Source organism: Protomyctophum parallelum (assembly GCF_964188405.1).
Source record: "Protomyctophum parallelum genome assembly, chromosome: 4".
NCBI lineage: Eukaryota > Metazoa > Chordata > Actinopteri > Myctophiformes > Myctophidae > Protomyctophum > Protomyctophum parallelum.
This window is the reverse complement of record NC_139700.1, coordinates 33,995,893-34,018,329: the sequence shown is the minus strand read 5'-3', so window position 1 is coordinate 34,018,329 and position 22,437 is coordinate 33,995,893. Positions and strand designations below refer to the sequence as shown.

The 22,437-nt window shown below is 42.4% G+C and overlaps 3 protein-coding genes across 3 annotated transcripts; 2 read left to right on the top strand and 1 right to left on the bottom strand.

Annotated features, from left to right (window-relative positions):
- Positions 1 to 641: 641 nt before the first annotated feature.
- On the bottom strand, positions 642 to 6,692 carry fem1b (fem-1 homolog b). The gene is made up of 4 exons (XM_083764197.1): positions 5,809 to 6,692; positions 4,736 to 5,159; positions 3,994 to 4,491; positions 642 to 2,904 (listed from the first exon to the last, which is right to left on the bottom strand). The coding sequence occupies exons 1-4, from the start codon at positions 6,054 to 6,056 to the stop codon at positions 2,191 to 2,193; spliced, it is 1,884 nt and encodes a 627-aa protein (XP_083620323.1). The 5' UTR covers positions 6,057 to 6,692; the 3' UTR covers positions 642 to 2,190.
- A 4,818-nt stretch (positions 6,693 to 11,510) lies between these two features.
- On the top strand, positions 11,511 to 17,812 carry cln6b (CLN6 transmembrane ER protein b; the record flags this gene model as incomplete). Its single annotated transcript, XM_083762773.1, has 8 exons — positions 11,511 to 11,578; positions 13,508 to 13,628; positions 14,016 to 14,114; positions 14,332 to 14,520; positions 14,744 to 14,799; positions 14,967 to 15,089; positions 17,447 to 17,575; positions 17,665 to 17,812. 8 exons carry the CDS (start codon positions 11,511 to 11,513, stop codon positions 17,810 to 17,812), a joined length of 933 nt encoding a protein of 310 aa, XP_083618899.1.
- A 1,146-nt stretch (positions 17,813 to 18,958) lies between these two features.
- calml4b (calmodulin-like 4b) lies at positions 18,959 to 22,437 on the top strand (the record flags this gene model as incomplete). Its single annotated transcript, XM_083762772.1, has 4 exons — positions 18,959 to 18,984; positions 20,168 to 20,308; positions 21,408 to 21,596; positions 22,340 to 22,437. The coding sequence occupies exons 2-4, from the start codon at positions 20,242 to 20,244 to the stop codon at positions 22,435 to 22,437; spliced, it is 354 nt and encodes a 117-aa protein (XP_083618898.1). The 5' UTR covers positions 18,959 to 18,984; positions 20,168 to 20,241.

The window sequence follows — 22,437 nt, the reverse complement described above, 5'->3', positions numbered from 1 at the left end:
ACTTTACAGCCCCAATAATTCATATTTTTGTTTCATTACTTCCAATTGTTTATGCTAGTCTGGTAGGAGTTCTCGCTTCTCCCAATTAGATAAAATTGGTATCCGTATAGAAACTGTTTACAAAAGTGCTGGAGAGACTGGGAGACCCTAACCTCGCCTCACCAGGCTTTCCACCACCTCGGAGGAAAGCCTGGTCTCTGTTTCAAAAGTCCGTATGATCCGGGCTTGAGCGGATGATATGGTTACGTCATGTTGTAGTATTGTTTTGTAGTCGCCAGACAGGAACAACAGCCGGCGACAACTTCCTTTTCCCTCTTAAAGGGACACTTCACCCTTTTTGCAAAAATATATATGTTAATGATGTTTAGAAGCTTTAGAACACTTTCCTGGGGGTCTTTATGTGTGTAATATGTGGTTTTAGCTATTTTAGATTGTAGCAGTGAGCACAGTGTCTCTGATGTCATGGACACTGGTCTCACTGCTACAATCTAAAATATCTAAAACCACATATTACACACAAAGACCCCCATGAAAGTGTTCTAAAGCTTCTTAACATCATTAACATATATGTTTTTGCAAAAAGGGTGAAGTGTCCCTTTAATAAAAGCTCTCGTAGCCTGTAGCTTTTATTGAGGGGGAAAAGGAAGTTGCCGCCGCCTGTTGTTCCTGTCTGGTGACTACAAAACAATACTACAACATGACGTAACCATATCATCCGCTCCCTCTCGGCTCATATACCGAAATGAAATGGTGCCCAGGCTAGGGAGACCTATTATTGAACAAACACGCTATAGCAATTATTTCTATAGAGTATAGAGCTATTTAACACTTATTTTAACAAGTACATATCACACCACCTTTAACATTATACCTCTCCTTTCTGTCTGTCTCTCACGTCACAAACCTTTCAACAATTCCCTCTCAAGCCAATTCAGATCTGTAAAACTCACACATCCTGTTTTCTCTCTCTCACACACACACACACAGACACACACACACACACACACAAAAACAGCTTTCACAATTCCTGAACTGTGCCACATATGATCGTCTCAGACAAAGAGATGAGGTAAAAAATGACCAGGTGACCAACGTCCTGTCATAAAGCTGTAAGCTGGGACAATCAAGAACCAGCAGACACAGCAAACCCATCTTCTATCACTACTAAAGGCTCTGTGGCATGCTCAGAGAAGTACAAAACAACAGCAGTGACTAGTATTTTGTGTGACACTGCTGGGCGAGTCTCCTTTAGTGTTTTACACTTTATACCCTTGCCCTGGGGCGAGTCCTCACGTGGTGACTCGTAAGGTTCCTAGGTTGACCCAGGGGTGAATTAGTTTCCATCAAGTTCCACCCGGTTTCTATTCACAGTCATTTAAATCTCATTTCCCAGCAGGTCGACTCAAAGCGGATTATGGAGAAGTTTGTTTCACATTTACGTGCTTTCGAACCGTTCAACAGACATGCAGCTTCTTCAAAATGAGTTTTCAGATATAATACGCCTTGGTTACGGCCGGGTGTTGCTATAGAAACAAAAACTATAACGTCATGGTTCCAGTAGGGTTAAAAAAAAAAAAAAAAAAAGGATACTTCCAGAGTTAGTAATGTCACACCTCTGTTATTCTCATTCAGCTGTGTGAAGAGTAAGCAGGTTGCTTTTCACAGAGTGAAACTGACAAGGAAGCAAACACCCCCCTCCCCTTAAAAACTATCTTTTGTAGATTTTAAAAGTCAACAGTCAGGACTTAAGTATTGAATTTAATATCTAAAAACTGAAAAACAATACTTTTGGCATGCCATGATACAAACTTTGAGGACATTACTCTCAAGTTATACTACTCAGACGGTCACTGCTGAGGGAAAACGAAAAGAAAAGTATTTCTCTTTTAGGGTTGGAGAGACGAAGACAGACAGGACGGCTGACTGAGGCTGCTGGTACTTAGCAATTCATACTTAAAAAGATATAAATGCTTAATATCTTCAAAAACTGTTCAATTGATCACCCGCCACCATCAGCACCGTTTAAATTTGTTAGAAAAATTAAAAATAACATGATCTCTCTTTTTTTATTTAAAGAACGATGTGAGTTTATCATTGTTTTCTAGGAGTCTTAGTATTCTCCAATCCTGGCTAGGAGTGGAGTTTTTAGAGGTGCGTTTTGTGTGTGTGTGTGTGTGTGTGTTACATGTTTCAGTGGAACTCGACAAACTCCTCCAGGGTTTTGGGGATCTGGTCTCGGTAGGTGATGTGGTGTCTGCGGACGGCGCGTGCCGCCAGGCACTTGAGGCTCATCTTCATCTGCGTCTTCAGCAGGATCTCCGAGACGCCCGTGGTGCTCTTGTCCAGCGGTGTCTTGCTCTGCTTGTTTGCCATGTCTGTGTGCGCGCCGGCCTCCACCAGGCTGATGATGATGGCATGCAGTGTCAGGAAGTCGCTGATAGGCCGGTTGTACTGGACGATGACGTGGAGTGGGCTGTTGCCCTCACTGTCAACGGCATTGACCTGTGCGCCGCAGTCCAGCAGGAGCTTGGTGACCGGCGCATTGGGGAAGCTGCACACGTCGTTCGTGTGGAAGTCGTCCACGGGCGTGGATGAGCTGGTTGCCAGGTGGAGCAGGGAAGAGCCTTGTCGGGAGCGTGGGTCGAGGCGGACCAAGTCGTAGATCTGCTTGTTGAGGCGCGCACGCTCCTCCTCACCGCAAGATGTCTTGGTGGAGATGCAGGCCAGGTAGAGGAAGGTGAATATGTTGGACTCATAGTTGTCCAGGGCCTGTGGGAGCTCGGCCTCTGGAGCAGACTCCACCCGCTCCATGCTGCGTTGGATCTCCAGGACGCTGCAGCCCAGGACTTGCTCCACGGCTGAGGCCGGGACCGGTTCCTTCAGGTGGACCATCTGGGAGAAGACCTGGAGACACATCAATCTTTATATTTTCTAGATAATGCAGCTGCACAGTGCACACTTAAGTACATTAAGTACTTAAAGGACAACTTTTTCAACCAAGGTTCATGAGGTTATTATTAGAGAAAGTAAAAGATGTGTTAATTTTATTTAATTTGCTGCTTTCTTTTCTTTTAAGGATTTTAGCAATTTTTGACAGGGGGGTGGGGGCATTCAAACATGGGGCTAAATGTGTATATTTCTTTCTCATTCTACTGAATGTGAAGGTAGAGTACTGGCATACTGTGTGTCGTAGGCTCAATATGTCAGTTTGTCACCTCGTCCTTCACATTCAGTAGATCCCATGATCTTTTGTGGCCAGATGTAATTTCTTGGGGTCTAGTAGGACTAGAAGAAGAACAAATTAATATTTAGCCCCATCCACTGTAGGTGCTTGAGGGGTATCCGCGGAGAGCTCGCCGGTTTTCCGACTCACCGCGGTTTAGTGCATTTTAGTTTTACTTCACCTTCATTTAAATTGCATTGAATTGAGAGAGAGAGGATAGTTGTTTAGAGTTTATACTAGATGAAGTAGGAATGCTAAAGTTTAAACACCAAAGTACCGAAACAATGTAATTCATTAGTAAACAATATCCTGAAATATTGGTACTGTCATTGGTATTCACATACTCACCTTTTTTATCTTTATCTAGCTGACCATTTAATTGCACAAACTAATTTGATCACTTTGGAAATGAACCATTACTAAATAATCTGTGGGTTTGACTGATGAAGACAGCATGTTAGTATAACGATGAAGTTCTCCGGTATCGACTTGAGGCAGATATTACACGTAGCTGCTGGACTGCTTTCATTTTCACTAACCAACCAAAACATGTCATTTGTCATTTCAGATATAAAGTGTCATGAGTGTCAATATGCTGTGTGGTTCCCACTTCCCACATGCTCCATCATGGAAGCAGGATGCTTTAAGAATTCAATATGAAATCTGACTAAATGTTGCATTGGAGTCAAAACATACCCATACACACAGACATGTTTCAATGTCATTGTTAAAACAACCTCCAGAAGACACTTTTTAAATGGAACATGTACCTGAGCAAATCTCAGTAGGTCTTTGTGCGTGTTGCGGTTCCCTCTCTGCCTGAGGCGAAGTGCATGTAGCCACAGTTTGATGCACTGTTCAAACTCCATGTTGTCTGCATACACGGCCCCGCGGTAGATGATGGGGTGTGACACGTCCACGTTATCTGAACCCAGGATTCTCTCTCGGACCATCAGTCCCTCCATGTGGAGGGCGTCGCGATCCGCCCTTATGACCTCTAACTCGCGGGGCGTGCGGCACTCACACCGTCCACCATATGCCTCGATGGGAGGCAGGGGTTCTTTGGGGATGATGTTGTCTGAGCTGCGGTGGCGCTCCAGCATAGCCAGGTACAGGTAGTGGTAGGTCTTTAGGATGTCATAGTTCTCCCTGTCGTTGGCAAAGGAGGCCCCCAGAAGCTCCAACGCCTCGATACGACTCAAAGGGTCACAGTCGGCGTGAGCCAGGAGCAACTCCACCACATCTGCCTTACAGCTCTCGGCTGCCACCTGGACATTAGGAAGAGGAAGGAAGGGATGGCAGAGGAGATGAAGTCAAGTAACATTCCTACATTTTCATAAATTCTCTGCCAGCGCTTAATTGTACTTTGTTCCAAAAACAAAACAGAAATTACAAAAACTGTTATGCGGTCAAGTCTGTAGAAAATATACCAAAAACTATTATATGTGGGGCCGACTCTGATAGATATATAGACAATATAGTATGATTAAAATTGCATAATAAAACAATTACCTTGAGTGGAGTCATGCCATGTCCATTGACCACCATTGCAGCCTCATAGCGAACCAGCTCCTTGACAATGTCTAGGTGTCCTGCCTCGGCGGCAAAGTGGAGTGCCGTGGCCCCACAGTGGGCCTTGGCGTTGGGGTCAGCCCCTCGTTCCAGCAGGAAGCTCACCACCTCCGTGTGGCCCTTGTAGGCCGCGATCATGAGACAAGTGTTGTTGTACTTGTTGGTGATGCCGATGTCCGCTTGGTGCTCCACCAGGTAGTGCACGATGTCCAGGCGCCCGTCGAAGCAGGCGGCACGCAGAGGGGTGGAGTTGGTGATGGTGGTGTGATTGACATTGGCCTTGTGAGTGACGAGAAGGCGCACCACCTCAAAGTGTCCTGCCCCCGCCGCACACCACAGGGCTGTGGCCCCATCAATCACATATCTGGAGGGGGGGGAGTCGGGGGACCAGGAAGTTTACTTGGGAATCGGGATGCACTCATTTACCCATTAAACACACAATAGCCCCTTTATCACCAAAATAACTTTGGTTCTAGAACTGGTTCCGTTCAGAACCTTGGTGCTATCACGGAACCGGAACATTTTTTGGTTCCGGCTCTGAAACAACTTTTAGGGTTCTGAGTCAGATTCGTTTTCAGTGGAACCGTTTCAACATTAGGCTGAACCGGTTCAACCCCGGTGGAAAAAGTGATTTGAACGTGTGTAAAAGTCATAGGTATAGGTTGTGCTTGTGCTGTACGAATGTGCAAGCGGATTTACTTCAGACATTTTAAAAAGTGCTGATACATGAAATCTATAGACCTCAGGCAGTCTACTGCCTATATATAGGCTGTTTGAGCTTTATGCCTATGCATGTTGCACCTTGTCAGTAACCTAATTATTAGACTATTAGTCACAACCTGGAGGCATATTAGACTGCCTGGAAATGTAGTTTTTTTTATGGTGGGGTTATTTTCACAGAACCAGACAAAGACAAATCCATGAATGGATCCTGTACTTTGCACTATAGCTGCATATCTAGCAGCTATATTTTCCATAACACAGATACAATGTGAACAATGTGTGAGACTAACCCGTCGAATCTGACCGTGCCCGTCTGCTCCGTGTCCACCTTGTAGTGGTCCAGCAGCAGCCTGACCACCTTGTCGTGTCCGTTCCTGGCCGCTATGATGAGAGGCGTGGACCTCTGCCCCGCCAGGTGGGTGACATAGCTGAGCAGATACTTGGTCTCGGCCTGGGAGTGGTTGAGGAGGAGGGCGGCCAGGGTCAGGACTCTGCCCTCGCTGGCCGCCTTGTACACGTACCCAGCCAGGGACTCCATGGCACCACCACCACCGGCCCTGCAGGTAGCCGCCAGGACTTCCGCTTTCTCAACAAGTGTCTCCTGCTACGGTGTCCACAGCAAAGCGACCCCCCGCCCATTAACATACCGACACGGCACCGGAGCTCACATGAAAACACTGATGTTTGACCCTCATCGATATACGATGACTCCGGACGGTGGCCTCGGGTCGTCGCACGGCGTTGGTGAGTTGACAGCTGAAGGTGCTCCTCCTTTCCTTGTCAACTTTCTACCGCACCGCACACACACCACACGCCGCCGAACAGCTGAGCGAGCTAGCGGTTAGCTTCAAAAAAGCTAAAGGCTCAGATCTAGTAAATAAACAACCTTCCAGATTAAAATGAAAATGTGTGAAAATAGAAACAAAAGATCCTCCGATCTCTTCGGGTCACCGTAAAACACAACGATGAAAATACGTCTGTCTTACGCGGTTCTAATGACAAAAAAGAAGTTGTATTTTTCAAAACAAATCCAACACTGTTCGTTTCACCTTCGCTCTCCACTGATTTGCCGGAAGTAATAGTTCTACTACGAAGTATCTCCGGGCGGAACGCTTTCCTACTCACACATGGTCCGCCCTCAAAGATCAGATCGCTTTAAGGAGGAGGACTTGGCTACGTGGATTTAAAAAATACAAAAATATCACTGACTCACTATGTAATCAAAAGTTGCTTACATACGACTAATGTAATCAAAAGTGGTTCACAGTCAATTCAATTCGACTTAAATTCAAATGACTTTATTGGCATGAGGAAAACATATGGTTACATTGCCAAAGCAAAAAGTGGAACAATACACTAAAAAAAATGTATGTAGCCTACAATTGAAAGTAGAATATCCAATAAATCAATTTATATGTACCAAGATCACTCGATGCAGATAGTGCAGGAATACACACAATGATTAGTCTTTAAGGTGGTTGTGTTCCATTTGATCCTATCACAGCAGCTCACAAATCTTGCTGCTGTGTTTGCTTATTGTTCTTCCGTTGTTTTGGGTTGGTCACGGTGCTCAGGTATTCTGCCACAGTGTATTCTCTGTTTAGGGCCAGATAGAATTCTAGTTTACTCTGCTTTTGTGTTCTTTCCAATGTGTGAGTCAGGTATAGTTGTCCTTTTGCGGTTTTATCATTTGGCTTAGTCTGATGGGTTTTCTGAGTGCAGTACTTTCATCCGATGGAGCATTGGTCCGAACGACAACCTACCTCCTCCCTCACCCGGCCTAACCCTAACCTCCCCCGGGGCAGACACCTAAACCTAACCGCAACCCTCTCCCGACCCGCAGCGCACCTCGGAGTACGCCTCCCGGGCTTTCTATCTGGTGGCTCTGTTTGTGTTTGTGCACAGAGTTCCAGGGCCAGCTGGCTTAGGGGGCATCTCTCTAGAGCAGGGGTGCCCACACTTTTTTGACTTACTTTGAAAATGACCAGCTCAACAAGATCTACCCACCGAAAGAATGCAATTCCATTGCTGAAAATCCTGTAGTTTTAAAATGTACCTGGGGCGGCTTTGGAATAGCGGCGCTGGCGTTACGTAGGCCTATAAGACAAATGCACTTGGGTAAATAGAGGGAGAGAAATGGAATAGGTAAGGGTTTTGGATTTTTGAATTCTACCGACATTTGTGTGCATGCAGCAACACTCTTGAAAACAAAGTAGCCTATTGCATTATGGGTTTGAGCTGACAGGCCCTTTTTTATGTCAATCAATCAAGTAAATTTAATTAAAGTGGCAGATGCCAAAAGGTTTTTTTTAAATATATATATATATAATAAATTAAATATTATTTAGGGCCATGTCATGTGATCTACCTGGCTGCACACTGCACAGCCTTTGTGATCTACAGGTAGATCACGATCTACCTTTTGGGTACCTCTGCTCTAGAGTTTTGCTGTGAGTGAGTGCCTTAATTGTATTATGGAGTGCATTTGGGTCACTTTCTTTTAGGTGGTTGTAGAATCTAAGTGCCCTTTTTTATTTGGATTATGAGTGCGTATCGCCCTTCTGCCCTGCATGCATTATTTGGGGTTTTTCGCAGGGTCCGGAGAATGGATTAGCGAGGTCATGGTTTGCTAATGGTCCCCGAGATCTCGCAACCATAGAGAGAAATTGATTTTTAACACCAAGTCCAGTATTTTGATTTATTTTGATGGCAGATGGCCCTTCTTGCCTTGTCTCTCAGGTCCTTTGCATATGTTTAGGATGTTTCTTTCTGTGAGGAAATGTATGCAGTGGATCTTTCCGAGGTAGCTGTTTACATAAATCCCACGGTAATTATTTGGGCCATATATTTGTCTCCACTTTTGTGGAGTGGTGTTATCAGCCTGTGCTGGGGAAAATCCGAGAGCTGAGCACGATATTTAGGAGTTTTAATATGGCCAGTCCCAGTTGTAATTTGAGGTTGGTGAATTTTATCATTTAATTTAGAATATATCATTGTCTGAATAAATAAGGCTATGCACATGAAATAACTTAATCTAGCATATCAGTCCAGCATACATCTCCGAATGGCCTTGCACACCTGCCTAGGCTATAATGTGACCTCCTGTCCCTTCCCACAACCTTTGGGCCATACATGGCCTTTGTAGGCAGCTGTATTATGTGTGCAAGGCGCAAGTTTGCACCTCGACAGAGTGCATTTCTATATTTTTTTGAGCGGTTACTCTGCTCCATTACGCAGCTATGTTTGTCCCTATGTATGTATGTGTGTGTGTGTCTGTGTGTCTGTCTCTGTGTCCGAGCATGGACAGGAACACATAAAGTGGCCAGTAGAGTACATCACAAAGTAAAGTGGCACAGAGTACACTACAGGAGCTCTGGGTGCGTTCCTGGGGGTCTGGATGTTCCGGGGACCCGCACTCGGACCCCACATGGACCCCCCCCCCCCGGGGACTTCCACACAGACCCCTCAGGGACCCCCCCCCCCATGTGAACTCTTGTCATTTCGTGCCTGTTTCGGACACGAGGCGGTCTGCATGTTCTGGGGACCCCCACACGGTAACTCTGTCATTTCTCGAAGACTTTTTCCAAAATAAATCTAAGTACAGTATAGTGCACAGTATAGGCCTACTACACTACAGTATACCGAGCACAGTACAGAACAGTAACTATAATAAATGGATAGTTGTACCGCTCAGTTCACACAGGTGTGAATTTAGTTTTTCTTTCCCCACACTGTTTGTTGTGGTTTGTGTTGTGAAGCACTTTGTAAACTTTTGAAAGGTGATATAGCCTACAAATAGTAATTGCCCATCTGGCTGCGTGACTGCTTTCCTTTCTTTTGTTTCAGTTAGTCAGTGACAATGTATATATTTTCAAGTCCATCATTATGGCCTCCTTATTTCCCACCTAGATGAAGGAATTTTTGGATGTCTGCAGCTTTTCCAAAATGCCGCCACGCGCCTCACTGGTACGAGGAGGCGTGATCATATCACTCCCGTTCTTGCCTCCCTCCACTGGCTTCCCGTTAAATTTAGAATTGATTTTAAGATTTTTTTTTTTTTTAAGATTTTTTTTTGCGGCTTACGCCTTTTATTGGTTTTTTAAGGGACAGACAGTAGGCTGACAGGAAACGGGAGAGAGATGGGGGGATGACATGCGGTAAAGGCCGTGTCGGGTTCGGGAGTCGAACCCGCGGCACACCGCGACTGGATCACCAGTCCGGTGCCCAGACCGTTACGCTACGGCCTGGGCCTGATTTTAAGATTCTATTATTTGTTTTTAAAACCCTAAACGGTTTGGCCCCCCTGTATTTATCAGCTGACCAGCGGCTCCTGACTGTGCCCAATTCCAATTCCAAACTCTGGAACTGTCTGCCCCTTCATATTAAGTCTGCTCACTCCTTAGAGGCATTTAAGTCTTTACTCAAAACCCATTTCTTCTCCATGGCTTTCAATGTTTGACCTAATTAACCTGTGTACTGTTTGTGTTGCTTTGATTTTGTTTTACTATGTTACTTGTGTTGATTGTATGTTTACCTCATGATCCTGTACAGTACTTTGGTTGACCTTCTGGTCTTGTGCTCTAGAAATAAAGTTTGATTTGATTTGATTTGATTTGATTTGATTTGATTTGATTTGATTTGATTTGATTTGATTTGATGAAGTATCATTTGGAACAGCTGGAATCTTTCTGTTAATCTGAAACCAGATTATAGCTGTACAATACAGTAACACAGTAGATAGGTTTATACAGATTATGGGCTTATCTCAAATTGAACCTTGCAGATGACAGCATCCCACTATTAGAAACACTCTTGACTGCATTTTCCGACAGCGTTACTTTATCTCCTGAACATTTGACGTTGCCATGTCTTTCAGTAACAACCCTTACCCACTTTCAACACAGTACTGGAAAAGTGCATGAACAAACGGGAACTAACTGGACATTTCAGACCGTGCATTTTGTTTCGTCTTCAGAAGCAGGACATCATGTTCTATAGGAAGAGGAGTGAGAAGAGACTTGATTGGATATTATCTCGCCTTTATACACAATCTGTCAAGAGCTCTTTGGGAAAGAGAGTTTGATAGAGATGGAGATGATTCGCAGATGACAACGTCACCATTTTACGGTCCATCTGCTTGATCCTCACGTCCTCGTAGTTTGGAAATGATCCAGAATATCCAGGATATTTTATCTTATCTTAACATAGAAAGGTTATCCCTGAAGGGAGAAGGGGTAAGAACATTGTTATTAGACCTATAGATTGTGGAATATTGTTAGTAGGCGTATGGACATTGTCACATATGTCACAGTGTCATAGCTATAGATTGTGGAAGTCAAAGGGAAACATGGAGTCATCAATCAGGAAGCGACATACCTCAGCCCTACATGCAGGAACCTTCATTTCCAGGTTTGTTTTGACAAATCAAGTTTGTTTCTTTAGGCCCATTCTAAATTGTACACATACCAGTAAGAATTCCCTTAAACTGCTGTCTCACCAAAAGTGCCATATACACTACATAAAGGTTTAGTAGAACGTATGAATGGAAATCCTACTAGTGGTGATGAATCATAGTGACATATTTATTAATTAATTCTATAGCTACAGCTTTTTGAATATCTACAAGCTCAGGTCTACAAGCTCACAACACGTCATGTTGCGACACATTATGAGCTTGTAGGTCAGCTATTTTCAGTGACGAGATTTGGTGTAGAGGGTAAAAAGAAGTGGAACTAGTATTAGTGGAAGAGTAGCTGCTACTTTGGAGGCAGAGATTTGAATTAATAAATAATTAATACATTAATAAAAACATGGGTTTAACGAGTTAATTCGTTTTTCTGTGTTTTAAAAATTATAGGCCATCATGATGTGACAACTATAGCAAACTTAGCAGACTCATAAATAGGATTGAGAGACGATAAAGTAGGCTACCTTTGAAGTTGGTTACTCTCGCTCTTTGTCGCTGAGAATGTTAGGAAGTGCTGATGGAAGGATGATCCTGAAACAGCAGCTGGTATTGTGGGACTTGAAAGGAGAAGGAAAGAAACTGACCACACCCCGGTGATAGAAATGTTGATTGTGAAGGACGTGAGTGAGATTCATTCATTTGCTTGTTGTCAAAATAAGGAGTGAAGGGTTATGCTTATGTGGAATGCACCCTTAAGTAACCTCGCGTCACCAGGCTTTCCACCTCGGAGGAAAGCCTGGTCTGTCCAAAATCGCCGTGTGAACAGGTCTGGAGCGGATGGTAATTTACGTGATGTTGTAGTCACTGATTTGTAGTCATCAGTCAGGAAACCACAAGGCGGAATAAGACAGTACCCATTAATAGTACTGAGTCCGCCTTGTGGTTTCCTGCCAGATGACTACAAATCATTGACTACAACATGGAACATGACAAAAGTTACCATCCGCTCCCGACCGGATCATAAACCCAAAATGGAATGCTGCCCAGGCTACACCCTAAGCTTTTTAAATCTTGTTTGAGGAACAGACAGAAACCTTTGGTCAAAAGACCTAGTGAGCTGCTGTACTAGTGTTGTAAGGACACTGGAGTAGGTCATTAATGTGTCAGAGCCATTTGCTATTTGTGTAGATTTTCGTCTTACACAAACATTAAATTCCCATTGACAATTAATGGAGAATTTTACGTCATAGTGTCTGAGCAAATAGGCATAGTGTCTATTTTACGTCATGATGATGTCCGATGATAAAAGCTCCCCTCACTTAGTTCACACGGGTGTGATTTTTAATTGCCATGAGGCTGATAATGTGTGTGTATATTTTGTCAATATATTGTACAAGAACCTAAGATGTTCTGTGTCTGTAGCTAAATATGTTTTGAGTGACCTAGGATTTGAAGGTCACACTATGGTTGTGCGCATCAGTTTGCACAGCTGCATTTGGCTCCAGATGATCCCTGTGCTTTAGACCCGCTGTTGACCTGTCTGTCTAGCATCAAATGTTGGATGAGTGAGAACTTTCTCAAGCTAAATGAGGATAAGACAGAATTTCTCATAATCGGTTCTAGTGAGCAGAAAGAATCAATAATAAGCAGACTTGGCAACCTGACTGTAGAAAGTAACAGTACAGTAAAGAACCTGGGGGTTATTATTGATTCTGAATTGAATTTTAATTCACACATTAATCATGTTACCAAGATTGCCTTATTTCACCTTAGAAATATTGCACGAATCAGAGCCTATTTGTCCTTGGACGATGCAAAAACGCTAATCCATGCCTTTTCTCGGCTTGATTACTGCAATGCACTTTTTTCAGGACTGCCTAAGAAAACAACTGACAGATTACAACTTGTCCAAAATGCAGCAGCCAGAGTTTTAACTAGAACTAAGATGAGAGAACATATTACTCCAGTTTTGGCATCACTGCACTGGCTTCCGGTTGTTTTTAGGATTGATTTTAAAATTCTTTTACTTGTCTATAAAGCTCTCAATGGTCTCGCACCTTCCTACCTACATGACTGCCTGCCTAAATATGTCCCAAACCGCCCCCTAAGGGCTTCCACTGCTGGCCTGCTCGCTTTGCCTAAGAAAATGGCAACTAAAAAATACGGGGAAGCAGCTTTTTGCTTCTACGGGCCGTCGGCATGGAACAAGCTCCCACTGTACCTTCGTCAGGCAGCCTCTGTAGACATTTTTAAAGCTCAGCTCAAGACCCACTTCTACAACATTGCTTTTAATTGTTCTTTTATTTTTTTGTTATTCATGTCCTCACTGTATTGCATTACTGCTTGTTTTTTAATGTCGTTGCCTTGCTTTTCTTTTATTCTCCATTGTTCTGTAAAGTACTTTGAGCTGCATTTCATGTCATGAAAGGTGCTATACAAATAAAGTTTTATTATTATTATTATTATTATTATTATTATTTGTGTGGATACAAATATGGTCATCAGCTCAGTGCTTGACATGCAACCTGAAAGTAACGTCAACACATAACCGGTCTGTCGTCTGTCTGTCGTTCTGTTCCCAGACCTAGGTCCAGGTCCAGGGAAGCGGACCATTCTCTGTGTAAACCTCATTTCCATCTGGACCTGTGGATCAGCTTCACCCTACAGAACTGGCTCCTGGATGTGGGCAGGTCTATTGTCATGGTATCTCAGTCTCAATCCTCTATTCAAAAAACTAATTCAAAACCTGACGTGACATAGAATTGTGAATTGATGTGTTTATAGAAAGAGCAGGTTGGAGTGTCTATGGTAGCGCTATAGGAGGACATAGGAGAGATGCACAAGGTTGGACTAACTTATTAGTTAGATGTGGGATTGATATGATATAGACTAGTAGTACATTGGATGAATGGAGGACAGATTAAAGGGTAGAGAGGATGACTTATTATGCCCTCAATCTTACTAGTACATCATATAATTAGTAATTACAACTGTTTGTCTAACCTTAGTGATATGGAATCACTAAAGGTTAGACAGCTAAGGTTAGACAGGATAGAGTCCTACTAACCATAATGATCCTTGCTATTATAGCTGCTGCTGCCAGTGGAATGGTTTCCTTTGAACAGACCTAGTCCTGCAGACTTTCTCCACATGGCTTACAACATCTCCACCCCCATCCTGCTGCTAAAGGTAACTCATCACACCATGCATGGTCACGCTGGGCAGCTCCCTCCCAGTGAACAGCAGTAGAAGGGTGGTGTGGTTCTAGTGAATGTGCTGAGAATCTCCCGTGGCCAACAGAAGAACACTTTGGTTGTGCTGGGTATATCTCTCAAGCGTTAAGTGTGATCAGAGTGTGAAGCGAAATATTCACTTGTGTTCTAATTACCGTACATGTGTATCCCAGCTGACAGAGCGAAGCCCCAAGACCCTCCCCCGTACTATCATCTACCTGTGCGTCATTGCTGTTGTCATGGGGACCAGCATCCATCTGGTGGCTGACTCTATCACACATCACCTCCTCCTGATTGGCTACCAGCTCCACCTATCTATCAGGGATAACCCAATTATGATGAACCTCAAACCTGCTTCCCTGGTACAACCAGAGTCCCCACCTTCACTTTAAATACATTTTTTGTGTAGCCTAGTTTAGGTTTGTTTAGGTATGCATGGTTTATGTCAAGTTTGCCTTATCTTGGTTTACTGTAAGATTTAGTTTAATTTATTTTAGGGTCTATGGTAATTTTTCTTATTAGTGGTAGTGGCACATGAAGAGTCCCTCTATACTATTCTTTGCTGATAATATTATGTTTTAACAGGTTGATTCCTTTGAGCTTCTGTACTTCTATGATGAGACTTTGGGTCATTTCATGTGGTGAGAAGAAGTCAAACTATATATTTCCCTGCATGTGAATCTACATGTTTTCGGCTGTAAAATCAAATTATGTTAAAAGGAATTCATATTAACAGCAAATGTTTTGTTAAAGGCATTAACTCGATGAACAGAGGTTGGTCGGGTAATAATAATTTTGTTCTCTCTAGGTACATTCCTCTCTTCCTCATCCTTTTCCTCTATTTCTCGGGCTGTTTCTGCCCCAGGGAGGAGGAGCCAGTGATGCCCCAGGCTGGTTGGCTCCTTTTACTGCCCAATGCACTCTACTATTGGTCAGTCCTTTTGTGTACCTTTATTTAATCAGGGATAGATAACAAAGCTCCTTTATAGAAACATACATACCGCTATACTGTTTCATACTCATACAGTTACACATGGGTGCTGCGCAGTACAACCAGTGTTTTCTACTGCTATGCTGGCAAATAGGGTGAGGGTCATTTTTTAATCTGTTCGTTAAACAGTGGAGAGAGTTTGGTTTTGGTGAAATTTGTTGATGCAGGCGAGCATGCAAGGCAGGCACCAACCTGCTCATCGGGAGCAGTTAGAGGTTCAGTGTCTTGGGACTCTTAAACACTATGCCAGAAGAAGCCAGGGATCGAACCAGTTCCCAAGGCGTATATCTTTTCTACGGCAGGTGGGCCATGGTAACGCCCCGCCTGCCTCTGATTGGCCTACCGACACTGCCGGCCTTACCAGAGTTTCCTCCGAGGTGGAAGATACATGCTGGATAGTCTGCCCATAGGCGGATCTAGAAATTATGAGCCCCTGGGCCACCGTCATGCAAAAGGGCAAACTAGAGGCAAACTAATATTGTTTATGCCGTTGGCCTGTTTATTTATGTGTAAACTTGAAACATTATTGTACTGTAAAAAGTTATCTTTTCCCTTGATCTTTATCTTTTTTAGTATAACATTAGTTGACTATAATTAGATTAATACCTTGGTTTTTATCTTTTTAGTGTAATAGTATTAGTTTACTATAATCATATCATACTATAATTAACCGAATGTCTGTGTGTCCGTGTGTGTGTCTGTCTGTCAGAAACATTGCCGTAACTCCTTACTGCCTGCACCAATCACTCCCACTTTTCACACAGGCATTGACCATATGAATGTGGAGGACGTAACGAAGCCCTTTTTTCGATTTGACACATTAATGATTATTAATTAATGTATTAGTCAATTACAAACGCACCCAGGCGCAGTACCCTTAACGGCCACAAGGGGGGGCAAATATCTCACAACGGGTAAGGACTAGTTAGATTAATACACAATAATCAACACTAACACTTTATTCAATCAAAGCTGGCACAAACAATATTAGTTTGGCTCTTCTACAAAAATTAAAGTTACAAGTTACTGTCGCGTGTTGCTATTCTCTTATACCCTTGTATCTCGGAGGACAGGTAACACGGGCAGTGTCGGTAGACCAATCAGAGGCAGGCGGGGCGTTACCATGTCTATGCTCACTTGCTCAGATGTAGAATAGATATACGGTAGACCAATCAGAGGCAGGCGGGGCGTTACCATGTCTATGCTCGGACGTAGAATAGATATACACGTTCCCAAGCCAGTCATTCTTCCTCCTGATCCACTGCCACCCCCGTCCACTTGGAGTCACCATCTGAAAAACAATCTGTTGCTTCAGGCAAAATAATGTGTGTGTGTGTGTGTGTGTGTGTGTGTGTGTGTGTGTGTGAATGAATGAATGAATGAATGAATGAATGAATGAGTTTTTTTATTTTCGTGTCTTGTCATTAAGACCCATCCCTTACGGGATTATAAGACACCAACAACATAAATAAACAATATCACGTTTCACTTCCCACACAGAATTTACACAAAGTATTTGATCAAAACAAAAACAGAAATAAGCATTATCATAAAATAAAATACATCACATATACGTTTTCTTTGTCCGTATGTCCCAAGCTTTCTCTATATATTCTGCTAATGCAAATATATTTTGTTCGAAAATCCATCTCAGTCGCTCTGCATCACTTAACCACATCAGATCTATATTTTTACATCTGTTAAATAACTTTTGACGTAGCTCATGATACAACGGGCAATAGAAAAGAAAATGTGTGTGTGTGTGTGTGTGTGTGTGCGCGCGTGTGTGCACGTGTGTGTGTGTGTGTGTGTGAGCTCATCTTCAGCGTGGTAGAATAATTTATAAGTCAGTGTTTCTCAGCTACTGAGTAATTACCTCTCAGATGATCTCCACTGACGGAGAGACCTCAGGCTGATCTCAAATTCATATCAGGACAAACACTGGCTGTCACACACTGCGTATGTTTCATCCCTTGCCTCACCTACATTTAAGTTATCCAGAACGTAACCACAGAATATTGTGCAGATCCTTGATCATCAGTGATCAACGATCAACCAATAGTATTAGTACAATGACGATCCTAGATGAGTGGCTTCACAAACAAGGATCAGAGACACAGTCACCAAACAATGTTTTATGATAGAAATATCATAGAATATTAATTTAGCATATTTGGCCAGTATGTTGTTTCATTATGAATTCTACAATGTTTAGTTTTTCCTTCAGTGAGTGAGTTATCTATCATTTATGTAGCCTACTATTCTTCTTCTTACCATCTGTGTCTGTGTCGTGTCAGGTACCTGGTCACTGAGGGACAGGCCTTCATCCTCCTCGTCTTCACTCTCTTTACCATGGTCGCCATGACCCTTCACCAGAAGAGAAAGGGTCTTGTCAACGACAGCAACGGTCTCTTCTTGCTCTACAGGTGTGTATGCATATGCATGCACGCACACACACATGCACACACACAAAATTCTGTTTAGTTTTGATGTGTATTTGTTTGTGTGTTTGTAGTTTCTGTGTTTCTCTAGGCCTTGTGTGTGTGTGGGTGGTTTGCTTGTGGAGCAACACTGACCTCAGGAAGAAATATCCCAGGGTCATCTATGTGCCCCAGCCGTCAGCCTTCTACACACTCTACCGTCACCCAAAAAGCTATCAGTAACCCACTAACTCCACCCCAAAACAACAAACAACAAACCCACTACAATCACCCTAAACCTACACCATATTTGAACAATTTCCGTCCATTTTATTTGATCTTATCTTAAAAGAAACGTGGCTCATTCTTCCAGTGTAATATGTAGACTTTTATTATTTGCTTTAGTTTGCATTTATTTATTTTCTTTCTTTTACATTTTATAGGCAAATAACTTAACAAAATATGTTAAACTAATCTACATGTAACTACTAGTCTCTGAATGTCTGTCTCATCTGTGGCTGACTTGTTCTTATGTCTATAGATACAGTATATCAGAGCTGTACACACAGTATAACTTATCTCCTTTGTCTGTTTACATTACACACATTACACACATTTTGTTTACATTACACACACAATTTCTGACAAACAGATAGGCCTACGAGTAGAATAGAGACAAGAGATAAGAAAATGGGTAGGAGGGAGCCTTAATTTAATTAGGGGCTTTACAATTTTACTCAAGTCACACACACACTCCAATTGTATAATCTGCCTATTGTTTAGAATCAGTTCAGTAAAACACCAGTAAGTAAACAAGAAGAGAGGCTTGCTTTATTGGAACCTATGGCCGCCTGCTGAAGGAATCAATGGGCAAGTTCAACAGTTCAGACATCAGACATTACACATGCGGTTTGGATGTCAGTAAAGGGAGATGGATGACACCGCACCGCACGGCACACCGCTTCCAGTCCCACACTATCATCCTCATCTTACACACACACCAGGACACCGCAACACCCGAAACACCTGATCAGCTTCAGCAGCTTCAGTAGGAACAGAGCAACAGACACATACACCTGAAAAGACTCTAGCCCGCACAGAAACAATGGTATGTAGGACTTCTTTTTTATTATTTCATATCTTCCTCTTTTATATAATACCTCTAATCTTCTCTGATAATTTTACTGGATTTTAGATACAGTAGTTTCATATAGTATGATAGTAAGTTATGTATATTTTATTGTTTAAATAAAAAATCCACTTAAGGCCACTTTCAGAGACCCTGTCATTAAACTTTGTTTAACATTAAGTGGAATGTTTGGTCTCTGAAGTTGGCTTTTCTGAAAACATATTTGACGTTTTTATATTCCCATTTTTATTACAGGCGAAGTTCCTGACACAAGATCAGATCAATGGTAATTTCACAAAAGGATGAACTGAGTTCATTAATTGAGTTAATTGGTGCAGATGAATAGCATAGTAAAGTAATGCTTCCCAACCCTGATCGTCTGAGAACCCTAGTACTTGTGGATTGATATTCTTATTTTAAAAATATTAGTACTTACTTTGGTGTTTTATCCTACCAGGACTACTAGTACTGGTGGTTTTCTATCCTATACTGGTTTTCCATTCTACTAATCAGGAATTACAATAGGCTGCTGCTGGTTTTCTTTCTTACCAGGACATTTTAGAACTGTTGGTTTTCTATCCTACCAGGATTTCTTCTGTTCGAACTAAAAGCAAGCTGGATGTCTGATTAGGGACTAATTGTGCTTGGAGCACAGGGTGAACAACCCAGCACCACCAGTTCCTGAGAACCAGGGTTGGGAACTGTCATTGTTGGTCTGTTTCACAACAGACTCGAGCTGAGCAGACAGTAGAGTGTCTCACATGCCTGCAGCAATACAAAGCCTGTACTTGTTCCGATTGAATGGGGGGCGCTCACTTGCTCGGGTGCACCTAACACGCCACATACACACACAGGCACGCACGCACGCACGCACACACGCACATGTACTGTACATGTACACACGCAGGCACGCACACACACACACACACACACACACACACACACACACACACACACACACACACACACACACACACACACACACACACACACACACACACACACACACACACACACACACATACACAAACACACACACACACACACACACACACACACACACACACACACACACCCACCCATCCACATATACACACGGACAACAAATATACTGTATGGAATTGTCCTTGAGCAAGTCCTTGAGCAAGACTCTAGTCTGAACTCTGAACCCCTAATTGCTCCCGATGTGCAGGTTGGTGCCTTGCATGGTTTCCATCCGCCATCAGTGTATGAATGGGTGAATGTAATGCACAATCTTGGTAAAAACGATTTGGATAAAATCGCTATATAAATGCACCATTTAAGGAAGAAAATATATAAATAAAGAAGATTATAAATATAAATAAAGTATATTGAATATGAAATTCCAGGGTACTAGATACAGTATATTTTTATTTATTTCTTATATTGTTTGGCCAGTTATGGTACAATATACTGTATATTAAACATTTGAAATGTATCTCTTACAGAGTTTAAAGAATGTTTTTCGCTCTACGATAAAAAGCGATGTGGGAAGATCGATGCCAAGGAGCTGATCACAGTGATGCGCTGCTTGGGTTCAAGTCCCACCTGGTCCGAAGTGGACAGACACTTGATGATCCTTAAGATAGGTACTTCTGTCTGTCTGTCTGTCTGTCTGTCTGTCTGTCTGTCTGTCTGTCTGTCTGTCTGTCTGTCTGTCAGTTAGTTCATCATTCTATCTCTGTCTCCTACTCTCTAAAAGTGTAGTGTAATATAACACAACTGTAGTGATTGGAGGTCAAAATTATAATAGCAACAATAACACATGTTATGTGTTAGATTTGTAAGAAGAAGGTATAAAGTCCGCAAACCGTTCTTTAAGCTCCCATCAATTTTATTAAGGGATCAGGAATCAACGTTTCGACGCCTCCGGGTCTTCATTAGGAATGAATATACAACAAAGGTCGACAAGCTGTCTTTGCAATGAAGGTAATCAGAGTAGTCAAGTCACACCCCACGTCTACTGACTTAAACATTCATTTGTAGAGCATAGTCAAGTAGAAATATTATTATATTAAGGCACAAAGGCCAATTGTAGAACCAATGAATATTAAATAGTCTAGGGTGGGCTGAAACAATGGTGCAGGGAAATAAACAATTAACTGCAAACCAATACATATCAGAAAAGCAAAGAAACAACTAAGCCTACAAATGATAACCATAATAAAATCCAATAACACAGGTAAGGTACAGCAATTGCAGTACAAATCAAAGGACATGGCACAAAGGACAAAAAGGCATAGAGATTAAAGCTATATAGACACAATGTGTTACATTTGTAACATATTATATTTGATCTCAAAGTGCAACTATTATACACAACTAAGGAAAAGTTCAAGTTTAAAAACAGAAAAGGGCATTAATAAGCCCATCTTTTAGGCAAATGCCTTGTTAAAATAAATGTTTTAGTACACCATCTATAACAGGGGTGCTAACACATTTTTGACTTTGGCTGAAAATACAATACAAAATAAAATAAATGTACCGGAGGGGGCTTTGGAATATCAGCACTGGCGTTACATATAAGACAAGCGCACTTGTTGGAAAATAATATATCTATTCTTCATATATTTCTTTAGGGGCCTTTAGGGGCACCCCTGATCTATAACATAGATGTGTGCTGTGTGCGTGTTTGTGCGTGCGTGCGCGTGTGTGTATCTGTGTGTGTGTGTGTGTCTGTGTGTTCAGATAGGAGTGGGGAGCTAGACTTCTCTACATTCCTCGGCATCATGTACAAACAGCAGCAGGAGGAGTCACCAGAGCAGGAGATCCTGGAAGCTCTGAACATGGCTGACAAGGAACAAAAGGGTTACCTCCTTGCCTCCGAGCTCCGTGCCAAGCTCACCTCTTTGGGTGAGAAACTCACAGACGCGGAAGGTGAGGCCATGAGCTAATGGTGGTCAATATTAATAACATGCTGGCCCAGGCCGTAGCGTAACGGTCTGGGCACCGGACTGGTAATCCAGTCGCAGTGTGCCGCGGGTTCGACTCCCGGACCCGACACGGCCTTTACTGCATGTCATCCCCCCATCTCTCTCCCGTTTCCTGTCAGCCTACTGTCTGTCCCTTCAAAAATCAATAAAAGGCGTAAGCCGCAAAAAAAATATCTTAAAAAAAATATATATATATATTAATAACATGCAGGCCAGTTTGATATGGTTTAGTTTGATTGCAGTAGTGCAAAGTAACTAAGTTAATTTACTCAAGTACTGTAGGCTAGTTAATTACATTATTTTAAGGTACTTTTACTTTACTGGTGTATTTTTTAATTGTCTGTACTTTTACTTCTATATATACTTTTATTCCACTACAATTATTTGAAAACTTGAGTTAATAGTTGCTTTGAAGATTGAACCACTTCAGCCCTATATACATTTCAGCCACTTGAAAATAGCGAAATTGTGAAATGGGACATTCTTCACAATGAGTACTTTCTACTTTTGGTACTTTAAGTACTTTTGTTACCAATACTTTTGTACTTTTACTCAAGTAATTTTTTGATTAACAGACATTTACTTGTAAGTCTACATGGCGATATTGACACTTATACTTAAGTAAAAAATAAATGTGAATTTTTTTTCACCACTGTTTGATTGACAGCTGTGTGGTCCTGTTTTCAGTGGATGACCTGTTGAGGATGGCTAGTGTTGGGCCTGACGGACGTATCAACTGCGTGCAGTTTGCCAAGGCAGTGACCCGCCCAACTAGGAAGTTCTGA

What these genes read in the sequence shown, in the direction of transcription:
- fem1b (XM_083764197.1), bottom strand. Translation starts at nt 6,056, where the DNA reads ATGGAGTCCCTGGCTGGGTACGTGTACAAGGCGGCCAGCGAGGGCAGA. An exon ending in GGCACGGTCAGATTCGACGG is followed by an intron (nt 5,160 to 5,808) that starts GTTAGTCTCACA and finishes CCCCCCCTCCAG; the next exon opens with ATATGTGATTGATGGGGCCA. An exon ending in ACCTACTGAGATTTGCTCAG is followed by an intron (nt 2,905 to 3,993) that starts GTACATGTTCCA and finishes ATGTGTCTCCAG; the next exon opens with GTCTTCTCCCAGATGGTCCA.